The sequence below is a fragment of the Anas platyrhynchos genome, chromosome 13 (genome assembly GCF_047663525.1).
Source record: "Anas platyrhynchos isolate ZD024472 breed Pekin duck chromosome 13, IASCAAS_PekinDuck_T2T, whole genome shotgun sequence".
Classification (NCBI taxonomy): Eukaryota; Metazoa; Chordata; class Aves; order Anseriformes; family Anatidae; genus Anas; species Anas platyrhynchos.
The window spans coordinates 8,406,872-8,425,907 of NC_092599.1; the positions used below are offsets into that span (position 1 = coordinate 8,406,872).

Genomic DNA, 19,036 nt, shown 5'->3' on the forward strand with positions numbered 1-19,036 from the left:
TTATTGACTTCAGTGGTACTATTTGTATAAGTAAAGGAGAACTCCATGAGTACAGTTTGTAAGGTTGGGTCGATACTGTGTATATACATCACTGCTTACAAACCTCGCATTTGTCATCTCCCAGAACACTATAGGACTAACTTGAATATCAATATGAATGCTATGTGGAACAGCTTATTCATTTTTCTAAATGACTGAGACCTCTACAGAAGTGTAGCTGGCAGTTTGAGGGATGTAATTCTCCACCTTTCCTCTGTGATTCTCTGCTCTTGTGAGACCTCACCTGGGGCACTGTGTTCATACAGCTCTTGAGCCCTCAGAACATGGACCTGTTAGAGCAGATCCTGGGGAGGGCTATGAGGATGATCAAGGGGCTGGAGCACCTCTCCAGTGAAGACAGGCTGAGAGAGCTGGGGTTGTTCAGCTTGGAGAAGACTCTGGGGAGACCTTATAGCAGCCTGCCCAGTACCTAAAGGGAATCTGGAGAGGAGGGGACTCTGTGTCAGGGAGTGTAGTGATGTAGATAAGGGGTAACGTTTTAGAACTAGAAGAGGGTAGGTTTAATTCAGATATTAGGAAGAAACTCTTCACTATGAGGCAACCTGATGTGGTGGCTGGGAGGTGGAACTTGGTGATCTTTAAGGTCCCTTCCAACCCAACCATTCTGTGATTCTAATTTTTGAGGAAAAACGTGGTGTGTGCTGACATTGTTACTTTTTTTTTTTTTTTTTTAATTTTCCATCTGTTTCTAGGCCTTGTACAAACCATGTATGTTGGGGGAGGGAGAGGAGAGGGAGGGGTATGCAATGTGACAGACAACTAAGTTTTAATTAATAGATTTCAGTGTGCTTGGTCATATTCCCTTTACAGGTAGGACATGCTGGCATCCGCAAAGCAGTGATAATTTGCAGTGTTATCATTCTCACTTGCAGTGCATGACCCTAATGAGGTCAGGTCCTTTCAATGAGCAAGATGATGGTGTTAAATCCCTCACTATTATGCTCTTTTGGCCAGACTCTGCTGCTGATTTATGGAATATTACATAGGTTGGCCATTAAAGTCTAATTTCTTCAGTAAAAATTTAACACGAACTTCTTTTCCCAGCTGATAAACTATCTGCATCTTTTTTAACCCTTTTTCTCAACACTGTGTATCAAATTAATATATAAATACAAATATAAAAGGTCTCTGGATGTTTGGTCTCTTGTATTAAGTTTTTCAGTGAACTTTACATAATATTTTAACTTTCAGAAGTGGTAAACGGGTAATTCAACTTAGCTGCCTGCAGGTGCTATTTTGGATATTTAGTGCTTACTGGAAAGTTTCCAAATAATTATAACATCTCTAAAAGCTTTAGAATCCTCAAAATGCTCTAATACTGTGCTGTTATTTGTCCAGAGTAACTAATGCTCTTTTCTCCATTCTCATGAGAAAACGAGTGGCTTGTAACAAGGACTGATCAGTTAAACAGAGATCACTTAATGTTTGTGCTACTTCTGTCCATTTCATAATACTGCAATTAAAATAATTATTTTTAAAAGTTCCTTATTAAATTTTAGTAAGTATTGATTATTCTACTGCAAGTAGAACCATGTTCAGAAATGAATTATTTGTTTTCTATCACCCATTTAAAACCTCTGAACACATTTCACTTTTTAAGGATTTTTTTTTTTTTTTTTAAATTAAAAACAAACCTGTAACAGTCTTGCAAGTCCCCATAATCACAAAATAAACGGGACCTGGCTTCACAATGGCTCATCATCATACAGCAAGGGTCATAGCTATGAAAGTTTGTTTATAGTCATGTTCCTACTATGCTTTTTTCTATGATCTTTGTCCTTGCATTTCAGTTGTTTCTTGACCTTATCCCTCTGCTGCAACCTCTTCCTCACATCTCCTTGCCCTAAAGTTAGCTTGGTTGTCTGCCACGAATCCCACATCATCCCTCCCTCTGTTATTTTTGTCTTCATGTCTTTGTTGGTCCCTGACCATCAAATCCTTCTGACAGCGTCTTAATTCATTGTTGCTCTAAAAGGAAAAAGTCAGGGAGAAAGGTTCCAGTTTAAGTAATGGAGAATATCTGCGAGAAAGAGGAATGAAGAAAAAAGGTAAAAAATAAGTCACACTGGAGCAACAGCTAAAGGACCGTTCCTACAATAAAGATATTAGTACTTCGAATCGGAAAGGCATGGGGAAAAAAGAGCAAACTGAACACATGATACTTCTGAATATCTTGACAATGGAATTTGGATGTAATTAAAGGGTTTAATCTAGCACTGAATGGAAAGGAGGAAAAAAAATCAGATTGTGTACTGAGTTCTTCATCGCTAGGTTATTATCAAATTATTTTTATCCTTTATTCTGAGGAAAGAGGAAGGAACTTGTTTATTTTTACACTTCTGTGAAAAGGCAGAAATCTTGTGTTTTCTTTCATGTGGTTGAATCCTGTTCTGTGTATATACAAGTATTTTTGATCCAGAACAAGATAAGGTGATGCATGCATTTTAGTAGTAGGATAAGATGATGCTGTCCTAAGAGGGATCATGCTACCGAATGCTACCAATGAGCCCATCTCCCATCATATAGAATAGCTGATGTTATGCAATTCTCTTGTCGTGGATTAAGTGCAGATACTATACCTACTTTTTCAACAAGAGAATGCACTGTGGATCAGAGGGCAAAAATAAGATACAGCAAGCATAGGAGCAAACTGTTTCCCACGCATGAAATTCTCTGTACAGTTCCCACTAACCAGTTCAGTAATTAAAAAATTCCTGGAAATGTTGAGATCAAAGGAAGTAACGGTTTTAAGAATACAATCAGTTTTCCTTCTAAGAAAAACTTGTCTTTTCACAAAAGCCCTTTGAACTTCTGTTCCACTAGAGAGCTAGTCTTGTCCTTGAAAACTGCATTATATTTTAGGATCTCCTATCTGTCCATATATTACTACCCACATCTCATTTCCTATGCTAATGTTGTCCCTGATGATGCCAACTTCTGTCCTGTACTTGCTTAATACTATTCTTTTAACCTAACCAATTATCCAGTTCAGAAATTACCAAAAGAAATGGATGTTACAGTTATTAGTAGTATATTTATTTGCAAGGCTAAATAAATTTGTTTCTCTTAATGCACTAGGAATTGAACAAAGGACTGTGATTTTTCACTGAGGTGCAAACAACTCTCTAGTCACCTCTTAGTCTGAAAACCCATCAAGTAACTGCTCTCAGAATACTCCTTTCGGCACTTATTCTGGTTCTGTTCTTGGGTTTTGTCAGTGTGTGTTTTTGTTTCACTGAAACATAAACTTGAACATGACTCAATAAATAATAACTATACTTGCACCTACTGACATCCCCAAGAAATTGTATGAATGTTGGTGGTATAGCTTCTTTATGGTCCTGAGGTGCAACTGTGGGTAATGGGTGGTGACCCATAACTCAGTCTATACACAAGGTTCATAATTCATTGGTCTTAGATGTCAGCTCAGCTCTTACATCCAGTAGTATTACTTAAATGTATATGGTAGTATAGAATTAAACATACTAGTAAGCACCTTTTGTGATTTTATGCCGTGCTGCCATTTATACTTCGGAATGGTAAATGCATCTACAGTTACAGAACTGTCTGTATTGAAATTAGTCTGCATCTCTTTAACAGTGGTATCTTGGAGGTCTTAACCCTGTGTAGGCTTCAGCTTTGTGAAAACAACTGCATCTCTGTAGCAAGGATGTTTTGTTTTTGTTTTTTTTTTTTCAGTTTCTATTAAACTTTTCATCTGCCTTTTGCTGTCTCTTGACTAAGCTACCCTGTTTGGTTTTGTGTTTACAAATAATCTGATATAGCAGGTTTAGTCTCTGATTAGGCTTAGAATACTAAAAATGATAATATGGCATTCCAAAGGTAAGCTTTAACCAAAACAACAGTTTCCTTAACTGACAGTTTTTCTTATTAGAAGTTTTCGAGGAACATGAAAAACAGTAGGAGAAAAAAAGTTGAGAATTATGAAAATCTAGAATTTGTTTTTGTTTTCCCCTCATAGGCATGCTTATATATATATATATATAAAAAAAAGTTTATTTTAGTTTAGATCTTGAAATCCAGACAGTATTTGGCAATAACCAATGGAAGTACCAAGGATAAAAATCATACTTTCCCTATATAAATCAGAACAAGAGAAATATCTTGTAAAATAATACTGTATATATGTGCTGCTTTTCTTTACATCTAAAGTAGCCAGTGCTACTTTTGTCTCCTTCATATTTCAGCTTTCAATTAGATGCTTGTCAAAACAGGTGGATAAATGGAGCAGAAACAAATATCAGGGGTCATGTCTTTACTTGTTTGTTTCCCAGTTTAACATCTATGAATATAAATATTCTAATTTCATTTTCTTGAGTAAGTGTACAGCAACTTGAGTAAGTGTACAGCAACCAAAAAGGTTGCTGTCTCCTTATTTTAAGAATAAATACTGAAGCTTGTTTCCTTTGTGGAAAGAGCATACTGTAATGCTAATTTTTAAATCATCCTGTTTCTTTTGAAAGACCTTACCCAAGTGTGGTTATGGTGTTCTGCTCCCTGGGTCATTATCATTGTTTAGTGCAGTAGGAAACTTGCAGCTTTATTACTGCTCTTTGTCTTTTCAATTTGATGTAATTTGCTTAAAATCAACTTCCATGATGTGCAAGAATTGAGGGCATTAATTCTAAAACTTCTTAGTGCTATTTTTAGATATTTGTTTTGTATTCATGTGTATCTCTTTTCACATTGTTCTGCTTTGTTGTCAAATGAAGAGAAAAAAGCTACACTGCAGTGTCATCATTATCAATATCTTAGGAGTGTTAATGATCAGTTAAAGATGAAAAATTGAGAAATAACTTTTCATTAAAAACATATTTCACTTATGCAATGTAAAATTTGGGAAAGGCTCTGATTCTGTGAATAGTATTTATTATCGTTGCGCCAGTATCTGTATCATGCTCCACATTTCACATTTCTGATTTCATGTTCAAAATGAGTAGCATCTCCTAATATTTCTGTGCTTCCTACTAGATATTTGTTGGATTAACAGAAGGTGTTTAATTGCAAGCGAAGCCTATCTCACATGTAATAAAGTATTTTTTTAATAAATCTTACTCTTTCATAATGCTAAAAAAAAAAAAAGCAAGCTACAAACGCTGATTATAAGGCATCTATAAAGCAATCTTTAAATAAGATGAGTGAGAGCAGTGAAATAATGAAGTGTGAGGATGTGGAACAGTTTCATAACTGCGTTTCTAATTTTATTCAATATATACAACAAGAAGGAGGATAATGCCTGTCATTTTATGTAGAATAAATATGAGAGAATTTGGTCATTAACCTGCTACAAAACATATATGGTGTCAGATGACATGTATACTTAAAAATAAGGAAAAAAAAAAAAGGTTTTCCATTCTGAGCTCATCTAAGTGATTCTGAGTAAGTTGGGAAAGGAGTCCAAGGAGACTTGGGGAAAATACTAAAAATAGCATCTGTGGGGAGGGAGAGGGAACAAAAAACCCCCATGTTAATTAATGATGTACCTGATGGTTCTTAATGGGGAGGAGAGTGGGAACCCAATCATTGAGGCCTTAATGAATAGTGAAAATTACTTGATTGAAAATAGTATATGTTGACTCTTCACCCAACTCTGACTTCTTAGGCTCTATTCAAGTTTGTTATGTGCAACTCATTTGACTGCCTGTTAGGAAGCCCTTTCTTCAACAGAGTTTTATAACACGATTTTTTAATTTTATTTTTGTTTTATTTATTTATTTTGTAACAACAGCCTATTGCAGAGAAATATGGCAAAAATCATTGTGTATAAGGGTGTGTGTGGAATTGTGCAATAACCTAAAATGTAGTGGTACCTGAATTTCTCTTGCATCTTGTAAGTGCTCTTCATATTACTGATCATTTGAGCAATCCTGTTAATGAACTTACAGAATCCTGCAGCAGTAGATTGACTAGCCTGGTAATAGTTTTAATTTCACAAAGATAAAAGGTAGTAATACTGCCTCTTCCATGAGAATCCTTACATACAAGTTTCTGCAGGATTCACTTCCATGACAGTGGAATAAGCAATGAATGTTTTGGCTTGGTGGCCAAAAAAAAAAATGAAAAAAGATGTTATATGACAAATGACTTTTTTTTTTTTTCCTTTTGTGTAAATACTCCATTTATTTTCTTTCATAATATGGATTAAGGTATACAAGGTGAATCAGCTTTAACCAGTACTGAATAATTTTTATTAATGAAAACCTATTCTTTTATGTCTTACTGTTAAATATAGTATGCATTATGCACTGGGTACGTGTCTCACTTCCTTGTATGGCATTGGTAATGTTAAATTAATATCTATTCTTGTCAAGGTATGCAGTCAGATTTACATAATTAGTCTGTTGTTGCTTTGAGCTTTTTTTGCAAAGGAAACCTGTTACTAATGAAGGTCTGTTCTGGTCACATAAAGAACGTTTTAGTCTTCTAATAATGTTCATTCACTTATTCCACCCTTACCTTTTTTATTTTTTTTTTTAAATCAGTGTTTTTGGAAAAGTGTTGAGGCATCCTTTATGAAGCTGTTTGCAGATGCAAACCACGAACGTTCTGTTCCACAATTCATATTTTCCATCTTTCAGTGTAATAAGCTCCAATTTGTCTACTAGTTTTTAGAAGAGGAACTTTTAAATTTCTTGTAGTAAAAAAAAAATATTTTTTATTTATTTTTTTTTTTGTCCTTAGCTGTTGTAACAAGTCTGGTTCTCTTCTATAAAATTGTCTTATTTCCAGGAAGAGCACTTTAAATGAACATGGCCAGAAAATCAGCATTATTTGTTGTTTTGGACCAATTTTTAACATTTCTTAAAACTGCAAATATATAAACGTAATCATCACTGTAGGTGTAACTGTCACTACAATAAAAGGAGTTGAGCGATTGCTTAAATTAGATGGATAAGCCAGGAATTAAGGAAAAGATTATCTAAGAAGGGAATTTCATCTAAATATGTATATTCAGAACATCATAATTGATGGAATACCAGATTGTAACTTTTCTTTTTTTAAAGAAATAATGTTAAATCTTTAAGTTGTGTTGGTTGCCAAGAAGTACTGAGTATGGTGTTTCCTATTTTTCAGGTTACCTATACAAATAACACATTTTAAGAAGTCAAGCCTCAAGGAACTGTTAGGTGGAAATATGTAAGTATTGACATTCTTGTTATTTACTTCCTGTTCTGAGCACTTAATCTGTTTGGTTTCAACTTTAACGTTTTACTCTGGAATAAGGAAGATAAAAAGTAGATTTTTTTTTTTTTAAATGCAAATATTCACAATATGGTGAAGTTCTTCTGAAGTCCTTGCAAAGACACTGAAAAATGGATGATACTGTTTTTCTTCATATTTGTTTTTATCACTCAAATAAGTAACTCTAAAATATCTAATGGTTTGCTGCCTCATGAGAATTTAATGATGATTTTCATTCAGTGTAAGCTGTTGGGTAGGTCAGAGATGCCTCATATCTTGGATGGAGTTATGAAATTTTCTGAGTTTATTACCCTATTAAAATTCATTTTAAATGTCAAAGTTTCTAATTTGTACAAGGAAACTTAATTTAGGAGCATCTTCAATGAAACACATACTTTTCTTCCTGAGTATCAAGTGAAGTATCAGATAAAAATGTAAGTCCTTTGCAGCATATTAAAACAATTATTTCTATCTTTTAACTTGAGGTAGGTGCAGAGGTGGGTACGAGAAAAGTCATAACATACTAGAAAATTATTTTGACTTTCATGTTAAAAACAATTCAGAGGAAAAGACTTTAATTTTAACCAAAAGTACTGAGTTAGGGAAAAAGCAAAACGACATTCTCAGCAAAGCCCAACTGCTTTTTTTTTTTTTCCTTAAAGTTAATTCTGTCCCCTGAATGACTCACTGCTGGCTTTGACCTATTCTGTACTCTTGTTCTGTAACGTTAATCTCATACTTCTGTCTTGGCCTGTCTGCACTAGACCTCTGCCTCTGTGCTTGTGTAGTGCATATTAACTCACCTTTTCATTGTATTGGGTGTTTTCCTAATCAGATGTTTCCAGCTTCAACACCTGAACACATAAGTTTTACAGAAGGGGGAGTATTAATGAGCAGGTGGCGAGGCAAAACTGGCGGTAGTCCAAGGCTAAAATTCTCCAGATGAGCCAGATGATTAGATAATGGCTAAAGGAACTATTTTTCTAACCCTGTTATTGTGGTTTTGTTTTTGAAGTGGGACCCACTACTGTCCTGTCTATTAGCTGTGTGTAAATCTTGCCAGAGCCCGAGACTGGAACTTTGATAAATAGATTTTTCTAGTTAATGAGGAAATGTGTTATTGAAGTTACCAGGTATTGGTTTATTGTTGACTGATAAATTTGGGAATATGACTGTAACAGTGGAGGACAAAAATAATTTAGTGATAAGGATTGAGGGAGACTAATCAGGCCAATTTAAGAAGTTTAAATGCCAATTTAAGAAGTTTAAATGTTACATCCCTCATCAAAACTAGTGTTAGTGATGCTTGTATCTGATATCTCTATATCTCTGCTGAGTTTAAGAATAGTTAACATAGAGCTAAATTCAGTGCCTGTGAGACAAATGCAATGTTTTTTCCCCAACAAGAACCTCCAACAGCATGGTGGGGGAGGGGGGGGAAGAGAGGTTTTAACATCCTAGAATGAATGTTGTTTGAAACAATAATATTTGCATTGTAACTGGGTGCATGGATAATTCACCAGATTCTCCTTGTTACTATAACTTTGTCAGTGTGTATTCACCTGTTTACACACTTGAAATCCATGTTAGAGATATCATTTTCAGAGATGCTAGCCTGCATCTCTAATCGGTAACTGCAGTACTTGTGGTTCCCGAGTATCTATGTCTAAGCTCATTAGTCTATACTAGATGTTAGAAGTCTATAATGTATGCCAAAATCCTTGTTAAAGCAGATTTAAATTGCTTATTAAAAAATGTGGGGAATTACGTTAACACTAATAAAACTTAGATTTAATTGTTGGATTTTCATGACTTCGACTTCAAAAGCCTTGATTGTGTCATATGTTTATTTAGAACTTAAGTCACTGATTTATTCAGACACTTAAATGTTAGTCTTCTCAGATGAAGACTTCCTCTTTGAGCAACTGTTCAAAAATACTAGTCTTGATTTCTTGTGATCCCAGAGGAAAGATACTTTTTTTCGTTGTTTTGCAGCGTGAAGAAGAATGCAAACTATCTTAAATTTAGGTATTGATATAAGAGGAGTTCATATCAGGAAATTGAATGCCTTTCATGTGCTTCAAATATAGGTTTCAAGACAGTTAATTTCAGAATGGCATATCTCAGCAGATGTGCAGAATTTATAATAGATTTCATCTTCGCTATGAGCCATAATATCTGGTTAGCTAAAAATTCTAGAAATGTTGTCAAGAAGAGGGGAGAAAAAAATGTCAGTGCAAATCAATAACAATTTAGCTATGTTGCCAGATCAGTTGTATTCTGTGGTTCATAATTGTTCAATGGATAGACAAAAATGTTTTACATATGCATTATAATTTCATTATATATTGATTCATCTTAATAGTTCCCTCTAGTTATTAGCATTACTATTATTTGTCTGACAGTACCACCTAGCGAATGTGGCTGTTGTCATAAGCTGTAGTCTAAGTTTCTCGTCACACATGTAACATACTCTGCCAGTAATACCAACAGCAGGACAAAATATTATCTCTTTTCTACAGATGGCATGCTTAACATGAGTATTTACCTTGGCTTCTGGGCAGAATTGTACAATTCATGCTGCAACCTATGCTGTCATTAGGACTTGCATTAGTAAATTTGGAACCATTTAGATTATATATGTGTAAGCTGCAAAAACATCTTTGGCTTTCAGTTGTAGATGTATTCTATTACAATATGCCTCTAAGGTATAACAGGTTCTGTCATCAGCCTTATGTTATTAAGAGGTGAGGAGGAAAGAATCTTCCAAGTTATATATCTTTATTTTCCCTCCAACTCTCCACTCAAAATGCACTGTGTACTTGGATAGTTAGAACCTTACTTTAGAAGGTTCATGTATTCAGGAGCTCTTGTATTAAACTGCAGAGAAGAATTGTGTGGATTGATCAATAGCTACAGCAGAAGCCTCACTCCTTGTAGTTGGAATATCTTGTATTTCCAACGTGTGCTTATTTCTGATGTTTCTTTCCTACTGAATTTGTTTGTGAATCCAGTTGCTCCTCTTTTTATTCAGGCCCAGAGATCCCTCCCTATCCTTTTAGACTTCTGAGTTGGTAGTAATTTCAGTATATGAATAAACATACTGATCTATCTAGCTATATATCTCAGTATTCAGAATATGAGCAGCGTTCTACTGTTCTATCTCATTCATTCTTCCAATTTCACATAGGCTTGCTTGGACACAAATATAAAGATAGAAAATGGAGTTCTGTTTTAAACATATTTTGAACTCCTCCTTGTGGAACTGGTTTGTTTCTTTCTTCCTTCCTACAAAAGGCAGTCTTTCCTCATTCAGCCATCCCATGAGCAGCCTAGAACCTGGCAAGATTATTCCAGTTCAGCCTGCTTTGCTTCTGCTCTTGTCTGAGTGGTGGTTGCAGCTGAGTCACATAAAGCAGTCTTTAAGATTTAAAAAAAAATTTTTTTGAAGATTGGATATTGAATATTGGCCTTTCTTACACTCATTCATCAGGGGGCTAGAGCTCGAGCTATGACTATTCAGGTAATATAATGGGAGTTTGTTAATATGATCAAGCTCCTATCAAAGGATAATCAGTCTGTTAAGTTAAGAGATCCTTCATTGATCAGAAAATATTTGACTGGCTTTTTCATTCATCAGCGTCAAAAATAGTTTGGAATGAGTATAATGTGTAGCTTATATGCTTCACTGTATGCATACATACATGCGTATATACTAAGCATGATCTTACAATGTACATCGTCCTTGTTGAGTTGGGTAACTAAGGCTCTGCTGCTTAGTAGTTGTATTTTTGAGATTACTTAGCACAGTAGTCTGTTTCTTTATGGTTGTCTCCAGCTCTGTATCTTTCTCTCTTTTTCCACCTGACTCTAAAATACATACAGATTCTTGCCTGGGACATGTTTTAAAGTCATCCCCTCCCCCCCCCCCCTTTTTTTTTTTTTCAAGTTTTTGAAGTAAGAGGTATCCTGATAAAAGTAGAATATAAAGATTGAGCTTTACCTGTTCAAGGAAGCAGATACACAGATAAAGACAGTAAAGAATATTCTGATCCTCCCAGTCACTGCTGTGATCCTCTAAATTTTATTGATGCAAATAATTTCATCTTTATATTGGATGATATATATCACATGCTAGCTCAAATGATAGATTCTTTTGGTTTATTCAATTTGTTTGTTTTTAATATTGTTTAATGTGTAGGTACTGTTGAGTGAACACACATACTCTTAGGGGTGACTCAAATTAATTCCTCTTCTATCATGAAATTTCTCCATGGATTTATCACAAATTGCTGCAGCTGTGAGTGATTCCACACTCTCATGAGAAGTATGAGATTAAATTCTGTCACTACTGTACTATTTTTAATTAATTTAACCTCCAAATGAATCATTTTCCAGTGCCAGTTTCTCTCTCTTTGGTCAGTGGATTACTTAGCTAATGTCAAATTAATTATTTAATGCAGTTAATGTTTAAAAGCTTTGTGAAAGTGATAAGAATGGCAACTGCAGATTCTGGAACTGCTACGGGAAATGAGGATTCATGTTTTTAACTGAAAACAGAAGTTGCTTTTTCATATTAGTGGCTTGACTTCTGCTATTGATTTTAATATGGAACACACTCAGCTATAGCAGCAAGGGTGATAGTTAAAATATCACAGCACCACCGGCTAGATCCTGAAGTGATAATTTTTTCTACTAATTTGGAGATTAACAAAGGAAAACAGGAGTAACTCTGACAAAGTAGAAAAGACTCTAACTTCATTGCATATTAAGGAAGGAACAATCTATTTCTTTTGTAGCAAGAGTTAGTGTTTCAAGGTGAAAGTCAGGTTATGGGGTGTAGCAAGTAACCAAGAACTAGTATTATGGGTATTATAGCTTTCTGGCAGTATCTATGTTCTGAAGCAATATGGTTGAGACTTGGTACTGGTCGAACACAGAATATGAAAACAAAATTGCTCAAGAGTTTAGGCAAATCAGTAACTGTAGGTACAACAGTGCAAAAAAAAAAATCTGGTTTTGGCAAGTTAAGTATGCTTTACTTTAAACAAATGTCTTTTGTCAAATAGGTTGTCTCTCATATATCAATACAGTTGGTTCTGTAATGGCTAGAACCTAGAGGTCATAACACAGACACATTGGAATGCTAGATCCCATTGAAGAAGCCAAGGCTGAGTTTGAGTGCTGAAAAACAGTAAGTAGAAGAAATGAAAAGGAATGACTCAAAACCCTGTTTAAGCAAGGGGCATTGGAAAAGAGGACCAACAGAGGTCCCTTCTGATCTCAACCATTCTGTACATCTGTGAGAACTACTTTCTTTATAAAAAGAAACACTTTAAAGGCTGTTTTGCTTTTGCACTGTCTAACTCATACCCATATGAACTCTAAATACTTACGAAGCTATCAAATAAATAGATATTTAAGTTTCGTGCTGTTATCTTTACCTGAAAACAGTGCTTGAGTGTGATTTCTTCTAATTTCTGAAAAGATGCCAAACTTAAAATACCTGTCACAAGCAAAATCTTTCTATGTCTGTAAGTGTTTAAATTAGCACTGCTAATCGTAATAGGATAGGTGTTTTCTCTGGTAAATCTGCATTATTCTGAGGACCCTTGAGATTAATTTTGTGCAAAATGATTATCCCCACCATCAGCAGTGCTCTTAACTACCGAAGTATTTTGCATTATCAAAACCAAGGTAATGAAACATAATGCAGATTGATTTTAATAGAGGAAATAATGTGTGGAAACTTCTATGATAACATGTTACTTCTGGGTTATAAATTACCAAGAAAACTGATGGAAGGGGAAGCTCTGTTTGCCAATCCCCACTAAGAAAAATAAAGGAAATGGGGAGGAAGGGGAAAGACAAAAACAAGCAGAAAATATACTTAAACAATGTATATTAGCTAGTTGGTTGTTTTTTATATGTATATAGTTCACCTTAAACTGAGAACTATGACCTATAGAACCTGAGAACTATAGGTGTTGTAAAACTAGAGATCACCTCTGATTTAAATATTAATATACTTTTGATAAAGCATTTGTGTATAAACTAATTGCTTCTGCTTTGTGCTTTGAGGCTGGAAGCTGTGAGGTCCCTCATTCATCTAATCATTTTTTATTTTATTTTTTGTAAATCAGGTATAAATGGGAAAAACGACAGAGGTTATCCTGGAGATGCTCAGACAGGAGACAGCAAAAACTATTTAAATGATTAGTACTTAGGAAATGGAATTATTTAGAAAGAGTGGCTGAATCCTTGCCAATTAAATGGGTGTCAAAAGAGATAATGGTTAACTTGATTGGAAAAGAGGTAATTTCTTTAAAATACATTTGCTCATCTAAAACAATTACATATACAAAAATTCAGTACCAATTTTAGAAAACTATCTCCTGTTATGGTACATTTAATTGAACAGGTTTAATGTTTATGTCATTACTTACGCAGATACTGAAAGTTCAGAAATTTTAGAGGTTTGATTCAGCATGATGTTGATGTTCTCCAACGAAGACAATAAGATCCATTTTAATGGAACCTTTAACACTATTTCATATTTTAAAAGAACAACAAGAAAAAAATTAAAAAAAGAAAAAGATTATACGCTGCATTTGGAGCATAGGGTGCATATAAAAACTGAAAAGGAGGCACATATTTTCTCTAACCATTTTCTCAGGTTTTGGATGAAGTGAATTCTGTACTCAGTTGTTTGAGCAATGTTTATTTGTGTATTGACTGCTTATGAATACTTCTATTTTTTTTTTCTATACTAAAAGGAGTCGTGTTCAATGTCTTGTTAACTTGCTGTGTGAAGTGACCTGCATGTGTTTTGTTGTGGTTTTTGAACTGATTTATTTAAAAAAGCCAGGTGAACAGAAAGTACTGCTCCTTTTCCAGGACTTTATAACCAGGTCTTGTTATCTGTGAGGGCTTTGTCATCAACCGTTCCTACTGTACCAGAAATGTTGTAGTTTTGATTGTATTGAAAGTCTTATTTATTCTCCTATGCTTGCAGCTGCTGGCTGGGCACTGCAGACAGCATTATTAAATTACTGTTATTGCTCAGTATCCTGGCATGATGAGAAACTCTGGCAGAGGTGTTGATCAATGAGAATGCTTTCTCTTTAGATACTGGCACCAATGTAACTCTGTTTAGTTAATTGGCAAGATATTAGAGTTAATTGTAAGTATAAGTCATTGTATTGCTACTAATCCCTGCTTGCTTAAAGAGTCACTTCTGAGGTAAAAATAAAATAAAATAAATAAAAATGTTCTGAACTATGTCTGAAGTTCTGAGTTTACTGTGATATAAGTAGTGTGAAATTTTGGTTTTCCAATTTCTCATTTTACAAAGTGATCACAGAAATTTTAAAAGTTGCTACGATCTATTCCTACATTTTCTCAACCAACAAAGTAACAAATTAATATTTCAATATTGTATTTACTAAATTTATATTAGTGTACTATATAATAAAGTAGATTTAGGGCATTGGAAGATGTCTTGTTTCCGAGCTTCAACACTGAATTGCTGTGTAACTTCAGGCATAAAGTTCACACTGTCTTTATGCCAAACCTCATCTCTGACATCAAACTTTGTGATTTGTGTGAATAATAGTTATTGAACTGTGTTAACCACAAGCATGGCCAGAGACAAAGCAGGTATAGTGAAGATTAAAACTGATGAGATTCATTTTATACTTAAAGCAAAATTATAGAACAATTAAGGTTGGAAGGGTCTTTGTGTGATCTTAGTCCAACTTCTGTTCAAGGTAGAGTATGAGTAGGCACCTGGAGAAGTGGATGGCCAGATTGGATGGAGCCAGGTTGGATGGGGCTTTGAGCAACCTGGTCTAGTGGAAGGTGTCCCTCCCCATAGCAGGGAGGGTGGAATTAGCTGATTTTTAAGGTCCCTTCCAACCCAAATCTTTGTACAATTCTGTGAGTTTGACTTCAAATCTCAAGGATTGAGATGTTCTGCAGCCTGGGTGGGCAGCTTGTTGCTTGGAGGGGATTTTTGAAGTAAGCTAGTCCACAGCTAGACTAGTTGCCAGCTACTGCAATCAACTGTTTGATCAAGTCAAACACTTCTTTGTGCAGTTAAGTTTCTGCTGCCACTCTTAATGCCCAGCTGAGTCTCCCAAAATAATAAAATATGTAGCCATTGCCTCTACTATCTTTGAACCTACTTAAAAAAAAAAAAAAAAAAAAAAAAAAAAAAAAAAAAAAAAAAACAACCTGCAGTGATGAAATTCTCATGTTGCTTGGGAAATTTTCCCACCTCTCGGAAAATGTTCTAGTTCATGAATGTTCTAGTTGTTAGAAAAGGACTTCCTAGTTTCAGGGTCCAAAGCTGGTGGGAAGTCTTCTCCAAATGCTTTCATTGCATGAGTGCTTTGCACTGGTAGACTTCTGTTGAGGTTTATGATATATTAGTTCTATATGAGGCAAATTCTACTGTAGTTTGTGTTTAATTCTTTGTGTCATACTGTTTGTATCTGAGGTTGGTTCATATATTTCAAATGCTTAAATAACTTGTTTTGATATGTAGAAATGTTGCTTTTTATTCAGTGAATAGAGACATTGTTCTTCCTTTAACTATCTTAGTGCGTGTTTATTTGAAGTAATACTATTTATGACTAGTAAACTGAATTTATTTCTGAAAAAAAAAGTCTCTGACATACAAAAATATTTTATGGAATGATCTTTAAGAAAAAATCTTTTGAGTGCCCAGTGAAGAAGGATATATGCATGCACAGTGCTTCCATGTGTCTGTTCTTTTAAACTTGCATTGTTTTTTGGTTTTGTTTTGTTTAATTTGTTTTCCATACATTCCTATCTACTCTGAAAGAAATAATGGAATTTCTCCAGTGATGACCCAGCTATACTTTGATTTTTTTTTCATGTATTTCATGCTTAATCTTTTCCAATTCTTTTATCCATATGATGTGTTAAGCTTCTTGGGAGAATAGAATGTTATATTTTCTACATTAATAGCTTGTAAGAAAATGACTAAGTGGATTTGTTTACTGTCCTACTGCATTCAGTTGCAACTGAAAAAGTATATAAGAACAATGGATCATGGTTAATATTCTGTGGAAGTGTGAAGCTTTGATGTATGTATTTGCAGGTGTCTGAAAAACACAGATAATCAGTATTCTGAAGAGGTGTTCAAATTAAACATCAACTTGACCAGTCATAATTATGGCATTGTAAGGACAGATTGGCACTGAAAACTAATGAAGTTGTCTTTAATCTCCTGCACTGTCAATTATAATCTACTTGTGGTTAAGAGAAAGTATTTTGGTGGTTTTAGTCATATTCATGTGACTGCTGGGTGGAGTTTTCTTATGTATTTTATTTCCAGATAATAAGCATTTATTGCTTAAGAATTTCATTCTAGGAGGAAGAGCAGCTAAAGATGTGCTTTATTTCTCAGCTAAAAGTTCATCTTTCACTGTATTGTAGCTGTTATTTCTGACTTGCTTTCTCTGGTATAGAAAGATGGGAGTTTTATGCTTCTTATTTTATGACTTTTTTTTAGCCATATGCATTTTACTGAGATACTATAAGGTCTTATTTACCATTTTTAAAATTAAAATGTTTCTTCTAGTTCAGAGAAAGTATCACCATTTGGGTTTTGTGCTAGTTTTATCCAATCATTGGCCTTCAGGGTATTTCAAGAGCAGTAACTTCACTGTGTTTTGTAACAAGTTACATTCATTTGGTGTAATTTTGATTAATTACAGTGAATGAAAGTATCAGGGTTTCTAGTACTCAAGCCCTTTATCAACAGAAAGCATAAAACGTCAGATTAAATATTCAGAAGAAAGAAAAACACACTGAAGCATTCTAGAAGGGAAAATAATCTTACAGAATCAGACAAGATCATGTGAAACCTATGGGTAAACTTAGAGATGTTTTGCCTTCCAATACAGAATTAGAAGTGTTAGCATTCAGAAACAGTGTAAATTTCTTATATAGAGATAGTACCAAAAAGTAACATAAAGTAACATTAGAAACACCTTGTACTTTTTTTTTCTTTTTTTCCTGCATAAGAAAAGCATCTCCATCATATCTTCAGGTATAATAAAACAAGTACTTGATAGATTGTATGAACTATGTAGGGTAATCAGAGATAATTTTCTTAGACCAGAAGATTACATTTACAAGTTACTGCTAAATGTTGCTTCTCTGTGCTTTTCATTTTCAAAGTTAAAGCAAAGTTTATAAATTCCTGCTTAATGCCATCTGTATTAAGTTTCTTCATAATGAATTGTGAAATTTGGATGTGGCTGTTAGCAGTAAAGATTATGGCACCATTTTTGCCTTCCAGGAGCATGTATAATAGTAAAAGTCTTATACAGTGAGTGCAGTCCAACATTTCTGACTGTGATGATGCAGAGAACGTATTATAAATGCATGTTGTAGGAAAAGTCATGGTAGAAGAAATGAAAATGGGTGGCATTGCTGGGGTTTATTTGATGGGGCTTAGGTACTCTAGCTGTTGATATGTGTATTGAAATATTATGTTGAGGATGCTATATATTCTATTTCTTGTGTCAATTATTTCTTGTACTTTGAAATGAAATCTAGACTTCTGAGACTTTTCTCAGGCCCTCTGGACTAAGTCTGTAATTCAGCAGGAGTAGTGGGAGCCATATTTTCCACTGCAGTGGTTGCAAGTGAAGTTAAGTGGAAACGAAATGAGTCCACAAGGCTGTAAGAGTTAATTTGCACATGACTGTTGTTTACACAGTTCAGTATTTTTAGTTTGCTGGATGTTTTATTTACTATTACTGTTTTCTGTCTGATTATGAAAATAAATAATTTTTATGTTCACTGATATTTTCATCAGTTATTTGCTTTTATAACAATTATGATAATACAGATTGCACCATGCCATACTAAAGAAACTTCAGTATTTATGAAGAGGAAAAAGTGTTTGAAATAGTAATAGCTGCAGTTTGACTGCATTGATGGTAAATTGGGGATATTCTGAATATAATTTAGAATTTAGAATGAGAAACTAGGTGGGATTGGAAATCAATGTTTTGTTTCGTTTTTTACTTGCATCAAGAAAAAACATTGTTTCTCTTCAGTTTGCTTTGTTTCTACATACACAAAATACACTGAAAATTGGTATATGTTGGGTTTTGTCTTGTTTGGAGGTATGAAATTCAGTCCGTCAGTTAAAGGTAAGCAGTCTTTAAAACCTCATTTAGTTTTAGTAGTTTTCACAGTTAACAGAACTATTGTCAGCACCTTTGCTGTGTTAAAGTGCTGACACAAAGGAAGCCTGAGCTAGATCAAATATAGATTATTTTTTCATTCAAAACTGCTGTTCTCTTGTTTATATCATAACTTTGATCATTATAGTCAAATAGTTTCAAGCATATTCTTTTTCATTGACTTCTTTTTCTTTCAGATACAGTTATGTCGGTTGCACAGGAAGAAATGGTCAGAGTAACTTTTCTATGTCTTGCTAGTAACAATGCCAAAGCATTTAAGACTTTCCTCATCTTGTACTGTGCAATAAAATCTTCAGCTTCTCTTAATGTTGCTTTGATGCCAGTGTAGTTGCCTCACCTACTGTTTTCAGTGTATCATTACTCTCCATTACTGATTTTTCCTTTCCACCTTGTATCAAATAATTTTGAGTACTTTAACTGGAGTAAGAATATTAGTACATACATGTATAATACTAATGGATTGCAAATACTAACAATGTGCGTGGAATTTTCTTAAGGCATTTACGGTGTTGGCTAGCAAAGTT

General features: G+C 34.3%; 1 protein-coding gene across 2 annotated transcripts in view; it reads left to right on the plus strand.

Moving 5' to 3' along the window:
- Positions 1-19,036, plus strand: part of FHIT (fragile histidine triad diadenosine triphosphatase) — a 565,789-nt gene that overhangs the window by 62,183 nt on the left and 484,570 nt on the right. For both annotated transcript variants that reach the window (XM_072044229.1, XM_072044230.1), the window contains exon 2: positions 7,156-7,218. In XM_072044229.1, coding sequence (XP_071900330.1) covers positions 7,156-7,218 — 63 coding nt within the window. The remainder of the gene's footprint in view (positions 1-7,155; positions 7,219-19,036) is intronic.